The sequence below is a fragment of the Peromyscus leucopus genome, chromosome 1 (assembly GCF_004664715.2).
Source record: "Peromyscus leucopus breed LL Stock chromosome 1, UCI_PerLeu_2.1, whole genome shotgun sequence".
Lineage (NCBI taxonomy): Eukaryota > Metazoa > Chordata > Mammalia > Rodentia > Cricetidae > Peromyscus > Peromyscus leucopus.
The window spans coordinates 107,082,302-107,100,793 of NC_051063.1; the positions used below are offsets into that span (position 1 = coordinate 107,082,302).

General features: G+C 41.9%; 1 protein-coding gene across 2 annotated transcripts in view; it reads right to left on the reverse strand.

Annotated features, from left to right (window-relative positions):
• Positions 1 to 18,492, reverse strand: part of Gdpd4 (glycerophosphodiester phosphodiesterase domain containing 4) — an 83,296-nt gene that overhangs the window by 13,028 nt on the left and 51,776 nt on the right. For both annotated transcript variants that reach the window (XM_037197320.1, XM_037197318.1), the window contains exons 12-16: positions 11,550 to 11,771; positions 9,885 to 10,039; positions 5,239 to 5,386; positions 3,739 to 3,821; positions 2,724 to 2,779 (exon numbers count right to left, since the gene is read on the reverse strand). In XM_037197320.1, the coding sequence (XP_037053215.1) occupies positions 2,724 to 2,779; positions 3,739 to 3,821; positions 5,239 to 5,386; positions 9,885 to 10,039; positions 11,550 to 11,771 (664 nt within the window). The remainder of the gene's footprint in view (positions 1 to 2,723; positions 2,780 to 3,738; positions 3,822 to 5,238; positions 5,387 to 9,884; positions 10,040 to 11,549; positions 11,772 to 18,492) is intronic.

Here is an 18,492-nt window from a genome sequence, read left to right on the forward strand (position 1 = left end):
CTGAAGTGGACCTGGCGGCCAGGTTCTCCCAGCATCCCTCAGTCCCTACATGTTACAGGACCCTCCTGGCTGCTATACCCTGCTCCCGACCCAGGGGCTGGGCTGCCCTTCCCCCTGCTGCCCTTTCCTATATAATTGAGCTATTTTGCTACACTGGTCCTTTGGCTTTTTTGTCTACCCTTCACCCTCCTGGCCTCTTGGTCTGGCCCTCCCCTCCCTCCTCTCCTCACATGGCCTGGCTCAGGGTCCTGTTCACTCTGGACTCTCCCAGATGTCTCTGCCTGTCTCTCTCTCCCTTTTAGCTACAATAAACCATACCTAGGAGCAGACTTGTCCTTCCTTTTATTTTTTTTTCTTCATTCCTCTGATGCTGAAACCCAGAAGTGGCATAAACGAGTTCCCTCTCAAAGGACTGGTCATTCCAACGCAAGCTGCTGACCCAACTCTCCTATGGCATGGATGAGTCATTTGTCTGTTTCTGCTGGCTTCTGCCACCACATAATTTGATTCCAAATTCTAGAGTCAGATTCTTGAGCTGCTGCCTACCTCTGCCTGCTTTCTAATTGTTTGCCTCGCTCATCTTTCTGGGCTCTGGCCGCTAGGCCTTCAACAAGGGCACCTCCATGTTTCTCTGGCTCCTGCAGCCTGCTGCGCCTCTGGCCTGCTACACCCCTGTGGGCATCTCCTGTTCTCCTGCTCTCGTCCCTTGCCTTCTCTTGGAGAAGTGCCACGACAGCGCTCCTGCCTCGTCTACTTCTACTACGAAAGCCACCCTAGTGGGCTGGGAGTTTCCTTTCTCCCCCAGTGGGCTCCAATGTAAAGGACAAGGGACAATGTCTTTCCTCTGGGATTCAGAACATTTTTCTCTCTGACAAGTTTCCCATTCTGCTTGGGGAAACCTGGATGGAAATTCTTGTCACAACGACACTTTAACCACCTCAGCTAAGCTAGCTTTCTCCTGAAATATTTTTCTAAAACATTTTTTATCTGAATGAAAAAAAAAATGGGGACATGACTGCTCCTAGGACTAGCTGAGGAGAAGGTTCATTGTAGATGTGAGGGAAAAGCAGCCAGAGCATAGGCCTTGGTGTGCTAATAGGCACCACAGGCATAGGTTAACAGAAGAGCCATCTGTCCCTTTTGCCGGAGATAAAGAAAATTACTATTTTTAGCAAACTAGGCATTATCTTCTTCAGTCCCTGAGGGAATGCTGGCTTTTGTCTAAATGCCAGACTTTGGGAAAAGGAATTTCTTGAGACCTAACACCATCCTTTCCTAGAGATCCAGCTTTATCATTCCCAGTTAGAACTCATTCGTCATCCCCTACTGTTGGCAGCAGAGACTAGACTACAGCCCAACATTCCAGGGCCTGTAAAGTGTTCTTTACATACTCTGTAACACCCACCATGCACGTAAAGCCCAATAAAGCACCACTGGCACTCACAGGCATGGTAGATACTCTGCCCTGGACCTGGGCGCCTGGTTCATTCACATCAACTGCAGCATTTGCTTGCTCCCTCGCTGGCTGAATGGGACAGCCCCTGCTCTCTCTTGGGCCACCCAGCACAGAGCATTTCCAGTTCTCTTCATCTGCTCTAGGTTTTCCCGGCACAGAGTAGGTACCCAATAATGTAACTCATGAACACACAAACACATGAGCAAATAAACATGTGTTCTAGAAATCTCCCAGGGATATGTGCTTAGCCATCTGCAGTCTGAAGTGAAGAGTTCTCCAGAACCTATTCCAGTTTATATAGTTCTGTCCCTTGGTGTCTGCAGGGGATTGGTACTGTGATTCCTTAGGGAAACAAAGTGTAGATATCCACATCTCTTCTTTAAGATGCATATAAACCCATGCACACCTTCCCATATACTTTACATCATCTTTAGATGATCTGAAGTGTCAAAATGATGCAAATGCTATATAAATAGCTACACTGTGTGGTTTAGGAAATGCAGTCATGTGCCTTATAAGGATGTTTCAGTCATCATGAGTTGAACTGGTTACAAAAAGTCACAACAGAACTGAAAATTCTTATTTAGTGACACTGATGCCATCTTGACTTAGAGCACAGTGTAGTTAGTACACAGGTATGAGGGTGCCAGCTACATAACAGGTATACTTTATAACACATGGCTGCATTGTCATATTTATGTATTTTATTGTTATTTTCACATGCTACTTAAGCCAGACAGCTAAATTTCACGTTGTCAAATCTCAAGACTACCTACATCATTTTTCACATGATTTATTTAATATCATACTATTTCGTTTATCTTGGCCCTAGGAGCAGTACACACACACACACACACACACACACACACACACACACACACACACACGTTTTTATTAAATGCACTCTCTGATGTTTGCTCAATGGTAAAATAAGGTAAGCAAGCTGCTTTTGGAAAGCACCGCGTTCTGAAGTGATGAGGACTGACGACAAGAAGCTGTGTATTCAATAACCAGCCCGCCTCACAGGCCTAACTACATTACCATATCAGCAACAACTTCACTCTGGCTTCCACTGGGGCTTGGCTGAGTTTGCAGATGGGAACTAAAGAACAAGGGGACTGACTAAATTTCCCTGCTTCTCCCTGGTCCCCAACTCTCAATTCCCACACACCCTCAGCTCTCATCAGGGACCTGAAGAGCAGGACCGACTGTCTTCTTGAGGCCATGGGGACAGAGAGGAAGGAAGGAACAAGGCTTTTGACTTTACCTGCAGGTGCAGTAGTAGCTTCTTCAAGCCACCTTTCTTTTTTAAGCTCTTTTATCCTAGAAGGAAGCATACCACGTGTCAGCTCATAGGCCTCTTTAAACAGCACCATCGAGGCAGTGGCCAGAAGAGACTCATTACCCAGCCAGACTCTCACCTGAGCGAGTGCCTGTGCCTCCCCCCTTTAGAAGGTAAGTTGCCAATCAGAATGATCGCTCTGAAGAACCACAGTCTACCCTGACTTTCATCCCTCTTCTGGGCTGTTAGTTCTCTCTTTCATCTCAAAACCACAATCCTGGGCTGCAGAGATGACTCAGTGGTCAGCTCTTAGCACTGGCTGCTTTTCCAGAGGACCCAGATTTGATTATCAGCACTCATCTGGTGGCTCACAACCCATCTGTAACTATAGTTTCAGGGAATTTGATGTCATCTTCTGGCTTCTGTGGGTATGAGGCACACAGGAGGCACACAAAGACGCACATGCGACCAAAACAACCTCCCCTCACACACACACACACACAATAGTAAAATATTAAAAACAAACTAAACCAAAATCCTGTATCTTTTGCCTGCAAGGATTCTTAAATGTCATTTTCTAGGCAGACATAAAAAAAGAGTATGGTCCAGAAAGAAAAATCAATTTTTCTCAAGGTCATCCCTCAACTAAGACATGAAGCCAGGGCTACAACCCAGTGCTCCTGGTCTGTGTGCCCTGCTCTGCCAGTTCCTACCAGGAGGGGAATGGAGGCCCTTGTTCTGGACAGTTTCAGTCCCTGCTCTTTCTCACCAGGTCAACTGAGTCCATAGGAAATGCTGACTGGGATCCAGTGAGAGTCCTCATTTGAAAAGGGGGTGGGGGAGGGCTGCAGACAGAGCGAAATAAGAGGCTGGGACTGCAACCCACCTCACCACGGAAGGCCTCAGAAGAAAATAATCTTTTCCTCAATTTTCTGTAAGAACTTGTTTATTACTTTTACTTAGAGAAACTTTTCACTTAGAATTATAAATATATACTTACCAGTGATAACAAAATACAAAGCCAATGATAATCGCAGAAGCTGTAACCATGAAAAACCATATAAATGTATAGTTTCCTGGAGTCTGCAAAACATGAACAAAACAAAGTCGAAGAACTTGATGGTTGGAAGGTTTGAAGTCCCTTGCTCATCACTCAGGCTGAGGGCCTAGAGGAAGTGGGGACATCGAGACTCTCTCCAGCTAGTCTGTCACCCACATACATGCAAGGGATCTGCCAGGGCTAAAAGGTGCCATGCCTTCCTTCATTATCAAGGTAGACATCTGTAGCAATCGCAGAGAAGTCACACACCAAGTCTGCTCTGGACCCAGAACTCCACGCCATGCCATCTGACATCTTGTACTCTGTTTCTGTAACATGGTCTCCAAAATCTAGCTCACATCCATATTGTTTGGGTAGCCTTCAGTAATGCAGTTTCCTAGTGCTACCTATAGACCTAAGAGATCAAAACCATCAGGTTCAGCAGCCCCAAGTGACGGAAGCAACTGGTCTATGAACCAGCATCTGGCACCACTGTTCTGACTTAACATTCTTCACAGAAATGCTGAACTATATGTGATCCCTTTGACTCACACACTTGCCCCTCAAGATTCTGCCAAGACCAACTCTTGGCCCCAGCACTCTGGGAGCTCTGTCTCCTGTACTGAGTCACACGAATTTCCTAATCTCTGGTTTGATTTCCCCCCTCTCCTCATGGCTCCCATCCAGGGTTACTTGATGCTACAGAAGCTGGTACTGTTTAGTCTTTAAGTGTTTCCACTTTAATGCTTAACTTTCAAAGGAGCAAAATTAAACTTTTCTCTAAAAAAGTTTTATTCTTGCCACATGTGTACATACAGGCTTCTGCAGAATCCAGAGGGGACACTGAATCCCCTGGAACTGGACTTCCGGACAGTTGCAAGCTGTCTGATATTGGTGCTGGGGACGGAACTTAAGTCCTTTAGAAGAGCATAAGCACTCTAACTAATGTTGAGCCAGCTCTTCAATTCCTAGACTGTTTTCTAGTGGGGATGTTAGAGTGTGTTTATAGTCCCAGCTTTCTTCCCATAGTATTTCCTGTGACTGTTGTTGCTGCCATACCTCGTGTGTGTGTGTGTGTGTGTGTGTGTGTGTGTGTGTGTGTGTGTGTGTGTGAATGTGCTTGCACATGCTCAAGCCTACAATAACAAAGCTCTAGAGTCAGACCCCACTGTGAATCTTATATCATGAGAACATGGACCAAGACACCTGGGAGCTTCAGTTTCCTCATGGGTATAATAACAGTGTCAAATTCGGGAGCTTAAGTTGCACGCAGCATGTAAAGCGCATTGTAAAGATTCAATAAATAAAGAACCCAGAAGAGTCTGGTTGAATAAGGGAGAAGGCACATCTCCATTACTCACAGATGTCTCTATTCCGAAGTAGTTTAACAGGGAACTACCCAGGGGTAGGGAACACAGCACAATCATACCAAGCTTTGAGTGATCTGGACACGCAGCTCACCATGAAGAAGAGAGGGTGACTAAGCTGATTCAGGACCTGGATGTTGTCTGTGGTCACAGAGTTGATCCTATAACACCAGACCAACGAGAAGAGCCAAGGCTCATTGACAGTGTACACATTGATGTGGATTTTAGCTTCCTTATAGTGTCTGGAACAAAAACAGCCCACAAAGGATTTCAGCTCAGTTGTACTCTTAATAATGAAAGGGGAATAACCACGTTCGTGAAAAGCTACTGCCTAAATCACTGGACAGACAGCTGCTCCAAGGACAGTCTAAGATTTACTGTGACAGACTAGGCTCAGGTATGGACTGGTCTAGTCCTGCCCCTGTAGCACGGGTTGTAGCAGAGTGCTGGTGAACAAAATGTCCTAAAGGGGTGGGGGTGGTGGGATGTAGCAAAACAAAGAAAGAGAAAAAGAGAAAGAATGGGGAACGATAGCAGACAGGAACTCCTTCTTTGCAGCATTTACAAATTTGCAAATATTCCCACTACAGCCAATCTCAAGCTACAGCTGAGAAAACCAATTTGCGGAGGAGCACCTGGCTCCGGAATGGCTGATTCTACAAGCCGTTATCTGTCACCTCGGGTATCACTTCCCGCCCTGACTGATGGCCTTCTCACTGACCATTTTCTTGGTTTGACTTAAGTGAGTTACAGCAGAAACTACTGTCACCCCATCCTTCTCTGTGTACCCAGAGCTAGCTCAACACCTAGCTGTGTAAGTATAAGTATTCACTGAAAGAAGAGAGTAAACATTGGTGTGATGAACACTTTAACATTTAACTATAAAGAACTTTTTTAAAAAACAAGAATTGCATGGGGAAATCAAACCCAGTTTTTCATAAGACACTTCGTGTCAGTGGACCTTTTGCCTGACCTATGGAGAAGGATAAGTAAAGGAAGGACTAGCAAGGTAAGACTAGTTGTTTCAGAATTCGAGTTCTCAGAAAACACACCTACTGCCGCTTGGCCAGTGGGCTAAGAAGATCAAGTGCAAGTGCGTCCCCAAGTCTTTTTGAACCCTGGCCCAGCATCACACTGGAAAGTATGTCTGCCATACACTAGGTTGGCAAGCTCTGTGCATTGGAGCATAGACTTAAGATAATAACTATGCCTTTTGGAGGTGTGGTCAGATTCCTACACGCAGATAAGAACTGCCTCTAAGAAAGTTCTACAGGTCACCTAGAATTTTAGAAAGAACTTAAAGGGGAAAAGTAGTAAAAAGTTACTTTTCTGTACTATTTGAAACTATAACTCATAATTCAATGTTTCTAAATATGAATAAGGGATGTAGAAACTATAATTTAAATCATAATGCCCTTAACAATTACTCCCAAGAAAATGAAGTGTTGGGGGATAAATGTAAAGAAGCATGAAGGATACAGTCCTAAAAGTGATGAAATACTGATGGAGAAGTCGAAGAAGACAAGGCAACAGAGTGATGTTCACTCATAGACCGAGCACTCAGTGGAGCAGAGCTGCCAGCTTTTCCCAGACTGATCTGTAATGTCAGCGGGAGTCCTAGGAAGGCCAGCAAAGGTTTGTTTGTGCAATTAGGTCAGCTGATCCAAAGCGCATATGCAAAGGCACAACTCTGGGAAAATTCAGTCTTTGGTGGGGGTTGTATGGTATGTGACATCGTCTCACTCTATAGTGAAGGATGGTCTCAAACTCACTATGCAGTCCAGGCTGCCCTGTTTCCTATATGCTGAGGAAAACATACTTCAATCTGGAGAAAAGAGTAAGTGAAAGCTACATATAACTATGTAATCAAGACAGTGGTACCACAACAAGAACAGACACATAAGTTAGTGGTCCTCAATAGAAACTCTGGAAATAGACCTATACAAATTTGCTCAAATAACCCTTGCCAAAGCTGTCAAAGTAAGTGAGTGGAAGAGTAGATTTTCAACAAATGTCACTAATGATATGGAAGGCCAGAGGCACTCTCCCAAAAGAACATTAAATTCTCAACCAAAACCTCACACTACGTATACAAATGAACTCAGGGTGATTGCAGGCTTGAGTATAAAATGTAAGGACCTCCAGGCAGGGGAGCTGGGACCTGTCCTTGGTGCATGGGCTGGCTTTTTGGAGCCTAGGGCCTATGCTGGGACACTTTGCTCGGCCTTGGTGTAGGGAAGAGGGGACTGGACCTGCCTCAGCTGAGTCTACCAGGCTGGGCTGACTCCCCAGGGGAGACCTTGCCTTGGAGGAGGTGGGAATGGGGGAATGAGGGGTGGATTGGGGGGCAGGGCTGGGGGTAGGAGGAGGGAGGACGGAGGAATCCGTGGCTGATATGTGAAATTAAGTTAATTATAAAATAAAAATATTATAAAATATATATATAAACCTTGGCCGGATCGTTGGTGGCGCACGCCTTTAATCCCAGCACTCAGGCAGAGCCAGGCGGATCTCTGTGAGTTCGAAGCCAGCCTGGGCTACAGTGAGTTCCAGGAAAGGCTCCAAAGCTACACAGAGAAACCTTGTCTCAAAAAAACATATATATAATATATAAAAAAAAATATATATATATTACAGAAAACATAGAAGAACTGTCAGGTCTGGAGTTGAGCAAAGAGTTGGGTCAGAACTAAATGCTCACTTCCTTAAAGGTAGCGCTCAGAATTGAGCACTCAGGAGCCAGCCTTGTCAAAATAGAAACACTGCTCTCTCTTGCTTTTGGAGACTTTGTGCCCTGTTAAGAATACCCCACAAGTAAATCACAGATTAGGAGAACATGCTCCATTTTTTCTTTTCTTTTCTTTTCTTTTCTTTTCTTTTCTTTTCTTTTCTTTTTTCTTTCTTTCTTTCTTTTTCTTTTTTCTTTTTTGTTGTTGTTTTTCAAGACAGGGTTTCTCTGTGTAGTTTTGGTGCCTGTCCTGAATCTCGCTCTGTAGACCAACCAGGCTGGCCTCGAACTCACAGAGATCCACCTGGCTCTGCCTCTCAAGTACTGGGATTAAAGGAGTGCACCACCACTGCCCAGCCACGTGCTCCTTTTTATAAAGATTTATTTTTATCTATTTATTTATGTATGTGTATGCCTGATATTTGTGTGCAGAGGCTCATGGAATCCTAGAGAGGGTGTCAAATCCCCTAGAGCCTCCAGCACAGGGGCTGGGAGCTCTGGGCCTTCTGGAAGAGCAGTACATACACATTCTTATCCACTGAGCCATCTCTCCAGTCCCAGGAAAATGCTGTCAAACCCTATCCAACAAAGGGTGAAAAGAATTCTCAAGATTCAACAATAAAGAAAAAGAATTTAAATTAAGAGACCCACGAGCAAATAAACACAACATCATTAGCCTTTGGAGAATATAGGTTTAAGCAAACTGATGTTACTACATGCCCATTAGAGTAGATATGATTAAAAAGTGAAAACATCAAAATTTATCAAGAATGTAGAAACTCTGGGTCATGGTGTTGGCAGAAATGTAAAATGGTACTGTTTTCCTGGAAAAGTCTGGCTGCTTCTTATGCAACATTCAATCACTATAACCCAGATTTTGAAATCACGGGCATTTATCCCTGAAAAATCAAGACTATGTTTGCATAAAAGTCCATATGCAAACAGATGGAAATAATCAGATGTCCTTCTGCTAGTAACTGATTAACCGAACTTTGGTATACACACCATTGAACACTATTCAGCAACAAGAAGGATCAAATTATGGATAAAAGAAACACCTTGGATAAAATTTAAGACAATTAGGATGAGTGAAGAAGTAAACCAATCCCCAAAGATTACATATAATAGGAGTTTGTTCCTTCTTGAAATAACAACATTATAGCCATTCTATGGGGTTGAGACTTTAGGCTAGGGAGGAAAGGATGGAAGGACATAGTGTGGCTATTAAAGGGCAGACATCAAGGGTACTTGGGATGAAAGTTTAGCAGCTGTTTTCATTCCCGTCTTCACTGCAGTCACATTATTCACACTGGCCACGATAAGGAAGTATCTACCAATAGATGAATGGATGAAGAAAATAAGGTGCTTATGTACAATGGAATACTACTCAACTTTTGAAAAAAAGAAATTCTGTTCACTGCTCCAATATAGATGAACCTAGAAAACACTATATTATGTAAAATAAACCTGGGGTATAAAGACAAATATTGTATGATCTCACTTAAACATGGAATCTGAGTCAACCTTACAAAAGTGCAGCGAAAAACATATATACCAAGCTTATAAAAATATGTGTGGAGAGGGTGGAAAGATGGCTCAGCTGATAAGAGCACTGTCTGCTCTTGCACAGGACCCTGGTTCAAATCCCAGCAGCCACATGGAGGCTCACAACACCTGTAACCCCAGTTTGAAGGGATCTTATGCCCTCTTCTGGCCTCTGTGGGTACTGCACACATGTGATAACACACACAAGGAAACCTACACATAAAATAAAATGGATCTTTAAAATATGTATTGAGTGGTGAGGAATTAGAGTACAAGGAAGGCGCATGTTCTACACATGGTAAATGTTTGTTGGCAAAAAAAGGAAGGGAGAAGAAGCAATGAGAAAGCAGAGGATTCAAAGATAATAACCACAGAAAGGAAAGAGGAAGTTAAGTAACTTGGGTAGAATTGATATTTTGTAAATGTTATAGCAACAATGATGCCAGGAGGGGTGGTCAAACACTTACCTCAACCCACTGTAGAATAACCTCTTATAGTCAACATTTATTATAGTCATATTCTCGCTTGCAAGCTCCTCAAGAGTTCTTAAACGACCCACATGCTGAAAACCAGGAGCCATGAACCTGACATATTTTCTATCATAACCTGGCAACCAAAATATCTGCAAGGAGAAACAGATAGTCCTTCAGTGTATCGTCAACTGTCCTGGTACAAACAGCCCAGGGAGAACGAATGAAGCTCCATTCTAGCACTGGCAGTAGTCTACAGGAAGCAGAGAAAGATTCTAGCCCTTGGTAAAGCAAACAAATTAGTTATATTGTTTAACAAACTCTTAAAAATGTGGAAGGCTGCTGTGGAATTGAGTTTTCCCAGGCTTTTCCCATCCTTCAGGTAACAGTAAGGGTCAAGGCCCTAAGCATATAAAAAGATTCATACAAAAAAAAAAAAATGAAGGGCTAAAAATGTAGCTCAGTTGTAGAGCACCTTCTAGTATGTGCAAGACCATGAATTAGATACTTTGCAGAGAAAGAAATTGGTAGATATGAACATTAAAGAACAATCTCCGCTAAGCAGTGGTGGTGCATATCTTTAATCCCAGCACTTGGGAGGCAGAGGCAGGTGGATCCTATGAGTTCAAGGCTAGACTGGTCTACAGAATGAGTTCCTGGACAGCCAGGACTGCTTCACAGAGAAACCCTGTCTTGAAAATCCAAATAAATAATAATAATAAAAAGAACCATCCCCAGTTGCTGATGCCAAAAGCCATCCTTGAGAGGAACTACTTAGGTATTTCCTGGTAACAGGGATGCTGCTGTGACTAACTCATCTGTGGAAAGAGCTCCATTTGCCAAGAGACACATATTTGTTTTACTCATAACATTGCTGTATTTTGAGAAACTGAGTGATTTAAAAAATAAAATTGCAAATAAAGAGAGTGATTCTAAAATAAAAACCAAAAAACGAGGAGTAAATCTCTACTCAACTAAGAGCCACTGGTCTTTCTAGATCATTCTTTAAAGCTAAAGTCCTCAAAGCTGTATTGTCATGAAGCCTTATAGGTCTATGTAGACCATGGGGCAGGTCACATCACAATTATTATATGCAATTATGTGAATGCACATGTGTGCATATGTGCGTGCATATGTGTAGAAGCCAAAAGTTGACACTAGTCAACTTGTTTTCCACTTTCTTTTTTTTGAGACAGGGTCTCTCACTGAACCTGGAGTTGGCCAGTTCCAGCTAGTCTAGCTAGCAAGCTTGCCCTGCCCTGTCTCTGCCTCCTGAGCTGGAATGACTGCTGGCTGCCGTGCCTGTCCAGCTTTTGCCTGGTTTCTGAAGACCTCGCCTCCCACCTTCATGCTTGTGTGCTAAGTGTGTCATGCACTGAGCTGTCTCCTCAACTGCTCTATCATTCCTTCACAATGCACTAATACTATATTTGGTTTAGAAGAGCAAACAGTCTCAATGTTTCCCCCACAGGGATAATTTTAACTAGATCATTCTCAGATTGCCACCCCTAGCTGTATAGGCAATAATCTCCATTTCCAAAGGAAACAAAATCACTTACAGATCTCAGAGAAAAATTACATGGTAGGTTGAATTCAACTCCTGTGCTCCTGGACAGGCTGCCCACCTCCCAACCTTTGCCATAAATACTAAGAAAGACATACCAGACGTTGCTCAATTTTGGAGTCAAGGATGACCCTTACTACTCTTCGAACAAAATTTTTTCTGAGAGGATGATTTGGTGGAGGGCCGAAAAGATCAAATATCACAAACTTTTTTTCATTTTTGGCAAGTTCCAATAACTCAGCCAGCGATGGAATTGTTTGGCTGCTTGCTCTTCTTTCATCAGCCTCTGATAAAGGTTGCATGCCAAAAAACGGCTTATGCTAAAATAATAAATAATATTTAAAAATAAATGTATCAAAGAAAACATTGGCTTTGGTCAAAAGTACCCCCCAGGTTTCCTGCTCTGTGGTTCTGCCTCCAAATTGCTCCATTACCCTCAGCCCACCATGCCCTCGGACATACGAACTCTGAAACCCAAGGGAACTACAAGGTCATCTCCATTGGTGATTCTAGGGTTTGGAATGATTTCTTTGATAGTCTAGACTTCTTATACATGTACCAAAGGCTCTCCATGTTCTTAACTTTCCTTTTTAGCCTTTTATTCTGCACCTCACAGCACCCACCCCTTTCTATCATACTGTAGTCTTACCACATAGGATCTTGCTGTCACAGTTTTGCATAATGGAAAGAATGCATGCTTTGGTTTCAGGGTTCATTGGGTCTAACCCTAGCTGTACCACTCCACTTGTTCACCATACCAACCACTAAAATCCTACTCTCTGTCTGTTCAAATGCTTCGTCCTTCTTGGAGCTTTTCTTAAATACTCCTGAACTAAGGAGACTTTGACAGCAAGTTTTGATGGTCCATTATTGTGCTTCTGTAAATTTATGTCTTTGTTCTGACTTGATGTATTCATACACATCTTAGACCACAGTTTAAATCCTCCCTCAGTACACAGAGAAACCCTGTTTTGAAAAACAAAAACAAAAACAAAACAAAACAAAAATCCTCACTCAGTATGCTTCTTGCTGCTCATCATCTTTAAATTCAACCTTACTCAAGGTTTTAGGATGCTGGGATGCTGGCACAATGTAGCCAGTTCTTTGCCAGCACACCATATAAATGACCTCTAGCCAAGTTTTGGATAAAGTCCTTGTTTCTCCCTGAAACCTCATGAGGTGCACCTCCACTATCCATGTTTCTCTTCTCATTCTTGTCTTCCAAGCTTCTAACAGAATCACCATTAAGCTCTGTTTGCAGCGTTCAAAAGCTTTTCTAGGCTGTACTAAAATTCTCCACAATCCTGCAAACTAGTTCCAAAGGCCTGAGGATCACATGGTCAGAGCAATGGACCCCTCATCTCAGGACCAATGTTCTGTATTTCTTTTCTCATTGTTAGACACAATATCTAGTAATAAGCAATGTGAAGGAGGAAGGGTTTACTGTGTCACCATTGCGGGGAAGTCACAGCAGCAGGAGCCTGAGGCAGCTTGTCACATTGTGTCTGCAGTCAGCAAGCAGAGAGCAAGGAATGCCAGTGCGCAGCTAGCTTTCTCCTAGCCCAGGGAATGGTGCTCCCCATAGTTAATGTAGTTCTTTCCAACTCAATTAACCTAATCTAGATAATCCCTTACAGGCATGCCCATAGGCTAACCTAATCTAGATGATTCTTCATAACCTTGTCAGGATGTTTATCTCTTAGGTAATTGTAGATCTTGTCAAGTTAACATCGATACTATCCTTGTTCAATATTCTTAGTTTTAGTAGCCCAAATTGTAAAACAGGAAAGCAACGTAGTAATCGATGTGTTTCTTAGGATTTTTTTTTTTTTGAGCCAAGATCTTGCTATGTAGTTTAGACTGGCTTTAAATTTATAATCCTGCTGACTGCTGGGATTATAGATTTGTGATACCCCAACCAGCCCTTAGGATTATTTTGAAGATTAAGCATGTATCTTACAGGATTATTAGTAGACTAGATATACTGAAAAAGAATCTATGAAGTTGAAGGTTGAATGAGATAAACTTCCACAATCAAGAGGCACCAAAACCAAAAGGCACCAAAGACTGAAGCCTATCAGAACAGAACATCCAAGGACAAATAGGATATAACCAAGAAAGGTAAAGATATTTATATCCCCATGTTATTAGGAGCATTATACGTGATAGACAAACATGAAATCAATCTGTACTCAACAATGGCTGGAATACTATTTAGTCTTAAAAGGTGAAGAAATTATGTCATCTGAGATAACATGGATCATCTTGCAGGACATCATGCTAAGTGAAATGCTAGTTTCATTTATGTGTGGAATCTAAGCAGGTTTTGCTAATAAGGACAGAAAATAAAATAGTGATTACTATAAAATTGGTGGTGGTAGTAGAATGATAGGGAGATGTTAGTCAAAGCATACAAATTTTCATCAAGACATTAATAATTTCAAGAACTTTGCTTTACTATGTGCTGACTATAGCTTAAAAACTTACTAATTCTTGAAATAATAATGCTAGAGCACAATTTAATCATTCTCATCATACACAAAAATATTATGTGTAGTAAAACTTAGGTTAATTAGTTTGATCTATCCATTACATATGCAGACATTATTTCAAAGCAGCCTGTTGGGACTGGACATGAAGCTCGGTGGTAGAGCACATGTCTAGCATACAGAAGGCCCTAGCTTTGATCTTCAGCACTGCAAAAGCAAGCAAGCAAGCAAACAAACAAAAACTGACTGTTATACACCATAAGTATACAAAATCCGTTTTTATTATTTTTAGTGTATGTGTGATATGTTTAGGTGTGTGGACATGTGTGCAGGTATAGGTGCATGTGTGGATGAGAATATTATTCATGGGGGGGGGATGAGGGGGGAGATGGGTGCATGTGGAGACCAGAGGTTGATGCTGAACATCTTCCTCAAATCTCTCTCCACCTTATTTTTTGCGGCAGGATCTCTCATGGACCCTGGAGTATGCTATACTGACTGAACAACAAGCCTCAGGGATCCTCTTGTCTCTGCCTCCCCAGTGCTGGGACTGCAGAGATAGTCACCCTCACATCTGGCTTTTTACATGATGCTGGATGTACAAATTCAGGTTCCCACGCTTGCACCCCAAGAACTTTACAGACTGAGCTATCTCCCCAGCTCATTTTTAATACACGATTTTTGTCAGCTAAAAGGTTAATAATAACAATAGGTTTGTGTTGTAGAATATTGCTTTAACTGGGCAAAGATGTGTTACATTTGTACTGTATATATGTGTTTGTGACTGTGCGAATATTGACATTTTACAAACTGTTGTAAAGATGTGTAGAAATACATTGTGTATTGTGCTGGCCATATTGTGTTTTTAAAAAACTGTGGCAACAGACTAGATGGTGTTATACATTTAATCAAAAATGTTTCTATCCTGTAGTTAAGCCACAGGATAGCCAAGCATGGTGAACGCTAATCAGAAAGCACAATAGATGTGGTAGAAAAAAAAATAAAGGGTGAACAGAACTGGCCTAATAGCTGTGAGACAGGCTGAGCAGATTAGCTGAGAACCGGATAGGCTCAGAGGCTAGGTGGGAGACAGAAGAGAGACTAGTGAAAGCAGTGTAGCAGATAAGAGAAAAAAGAAAAGGAGAAGAGAATGAGGGAGAAAGACAGGGACAGAAGCCAGGCAGCCACCAGCCAGCCAGACATCAGAAGCAGTGAAGATATACAGAAGGGGAAAAAAAGTAAAATTACCAGAGGCAAAAGGTAGACAAAGAGAAACAGGTTAAGTTAAAAGAACTAGCCAGAAACTAGCCTAAGCTAGGCCAAGCATTCATAACTAATAAGAAGTCTCCCTCTTATGATTTGGGAGCTGATTGGTGGCCTAAAAGAAAAAGCCTGGTACAGGTTTGCTTGGCTTTTGAAATTGGGATTATACTGCGGCTATCAATCAAACTGGTAACACTGAGTCTTTAGATAAATGAACAGAATGTGTCTCTCCAGTGGTTTACATCTTTAGATTCTTTCTTTTGTACTTTTCCATATACAAATCACATGCACATGTGACTTTTTTATATTTATACACAAATAATTGTTTTTAGTGCCAGTATACTCCTATTTTATTAATTTGAAATTCCAATTCTTCATTACAGGATTATAGCAGTACAAATGATGCTTGCCTATAGATTTTACATCCCATGGCCTTAGTAAAATTATTAGTCCTAGGAACTTTCTAAATGTATTATTTTGGAACTCTATATAGGAATGAGGTTGTATGTGAATAGACAGTTTGTTTTCTTCTCTTCAGAATCCACTAGTCTGTTTGCCTTTCAGTTCTTTTTATTTATCAAATACACTGTACAGGATTTCCAGTGTGCTGCCAATGAGAGCGGTGAAGAGGGACACTTTTGCTTAATCCCCATTTGGAGGCCATTGTTCATCTACTCACAATGGGGAGATGGTGTTGGTTGAAGGTTTTTTGAAGTTCTTTATCTTCTACTCCTAGTTCATTAATAGGTTTTCATCATAGGAACTGGGGGGATGGCCTAGTCAATAAGGTGCATGAGATTCTGAGTTCTGATCCCCAGACCTCTATAAAGAGCCAGGTGTAGCAATGCACACTTTCAATCCTAGTGCGGAGGAGGCATTGACAGGAGCGTTCCTGGGGCTCACTGGCCAGTTCCAGGTTCATTGAGAAACCTTGTCTCAGATAAAGCAGAGACTGCTTTGGGAAGATAATCCAAACACAATCTCTAGCTGCCATATGTATACACACATGTGCTCATACATCAACACACACTCTCTCCTGTTTATTCTCTCTGCCCACCAGCCTCGCCTATCCTTTCTCTGCCCAGCTATTGGCCATTTAGCCCTTTATTAGCAATCAGGTACCCTGGGCAGGCAAGGTGAAACAAATGTAACACATCTTTGCCCAGTTAAACAATGCAGCACAAACAAATGTAACACATCTTTACACAGTTAAAGTAATATTCCACAGCACAAACAAATGTAACACATCTTTGCCCAGTTAAAGCAATATTCTACAACACAAACCTATTGTTATTATTAACCTTTTAGCTGACAAAAAGCATTTTTTTCACAAATGGAATTTTATTGAATGCTTTGATACACACATTTAAGTGGTCACATGGTTTTTATTTAGATTATTACCATGGTAAATTACATTGAAAGAGTATTCGTGCCAGGCATGGTGGCGCACACCTTTAATCCCAGCACTCAGGAGACAGAGGCAGGCAGATCTCTGTGAGTTTGAGGACAGCCAGGACTATATAAAGAGACCCTATCTCAAGAAGATAAAAAAAAAAAAAAAGGAGTTTTCACATTGACCCAGTATTTGTAGAATTGAGGAGCTTTTATTTAGTTGAGGTGTTTTCTGTCTGGGTCCATATATCACTGTGATGGATGGAGAAAGCTGTATCATGATTAGTTCACTCTTGAGACAGGGTATTGCTCCAGCTCACTGGGGCTCACTGTAGCTCAGGCTGGCCTTACACTGGTGATCTTCTTTCCTCCACCTCTTGAGTGCTGGGACTAGAGCATGCACTGCCATACCCGACCATGACCAAGTTTGTATTACTACTATAACAAACTACCACAAACTTAGTGCCTTAAAAGAACACAGATCATTTTTCTGTTGTTTCTTGTTTGTTTTATAGATCAGAAGTTCTTTATGGATCTCATGTGCCTTAAATCAAGGTGTCAACCAAGTTCCACACCATTCCAGAGTCTCTAGAGAACATCCATGTTCAGTCACATTATTGGCAGAATTTAGTTCCCTGTGGTTTGGGGAACTTCTGTAAGTTGAGGGCCTTTTCCGTCCTTTAGCGGTCATCTGTATTCCTTGGTTCAGAGGCTCTTTCTTCTATCTTCAAAGCTTGTGGTTGATGGTGAATCCATGTCACACTTCACACCTCTCATCTCTCTCTCTCCATTGGTAAAATCTTTCTGGTCACATCTAAGAAAGCCTTCTTTAAGTACTAGCCTGACCAGATAGGGTTCATCTGGAAAATCAGTGCAATCTTCTCCCCTGAAGGCCCATAACCTCAGTTACAGGTGCAGAAGCCTTTTACCACGCTGGGTAACACATTAATAAATTCCAAGAATTAGGGCATGCACATCTTTGAGAAGAAATAACTATCTTAGATGTGTATGCTCTTAACAACAGAGTTTCAAATGATGTAAAACCTAACAGGTCTGAAAAGAAAAATAAACCAACAATTACAGTTGAAGACTTCACCATGCCTTAGTCAGTAACTGAGAATGAACAGATAGGACATCCATAAAACAGAGACAGTTTAATCACTGTACTAAACTGGATCTAGTGACATTTTTTGTTTTGTTTTGTTTTGTTTTATCAAGACAGGGTTTTTCTGGCTGTCCTGGAACTCACTCTGTTGATCAGACTGGTCTTGAGCACACAGAGATCCACCTGCCTCTGCCTCCTGAGTGCTGGAATTAAAGGTGTGTGCCATCACCACCACCACCTGGCCTCTAATGACATTTATATAATATTCTACCCAATAGTTACAGAATACATATTCTCTTTCTTTCTTTTTTGTTTTGGTTTCAGTTTTTGTTTTATTTCAGGCATTGAATCCAGGGCCTTTCACGTGGTAAACAATCACTCTACCTCTGAGATACCCATTTTCGTTAATTTTTTTTTTTTTTAAAAATTGAGACAGGATCTTGGTCTGCACCCCATCTCCATCTCTTCCTTCAGCTTCCAGAGTCCTGGGGTTATAGACAAAATTGGCATGCTCTAGGTTCAGTGAGAGACTTTATCTCAAGGGAATAGGGCAGACAGTGACTGAGAAGGACACCTGACATTCTCTTCTGTCCTCTACATGTGCAAATACATACACACACACACACACACACACACACACACACACACACACACACAACTTAAACTTCCAGAAAACTCCAGGCCCAGATGGTATCAAACCAAGGAAAATAGTTATGGTTAACTTTTGGTAATAAGGACCATAAAGTTCCAATAAGAACAACCCAGAAAACTTACCCATTAATTAAAATACCA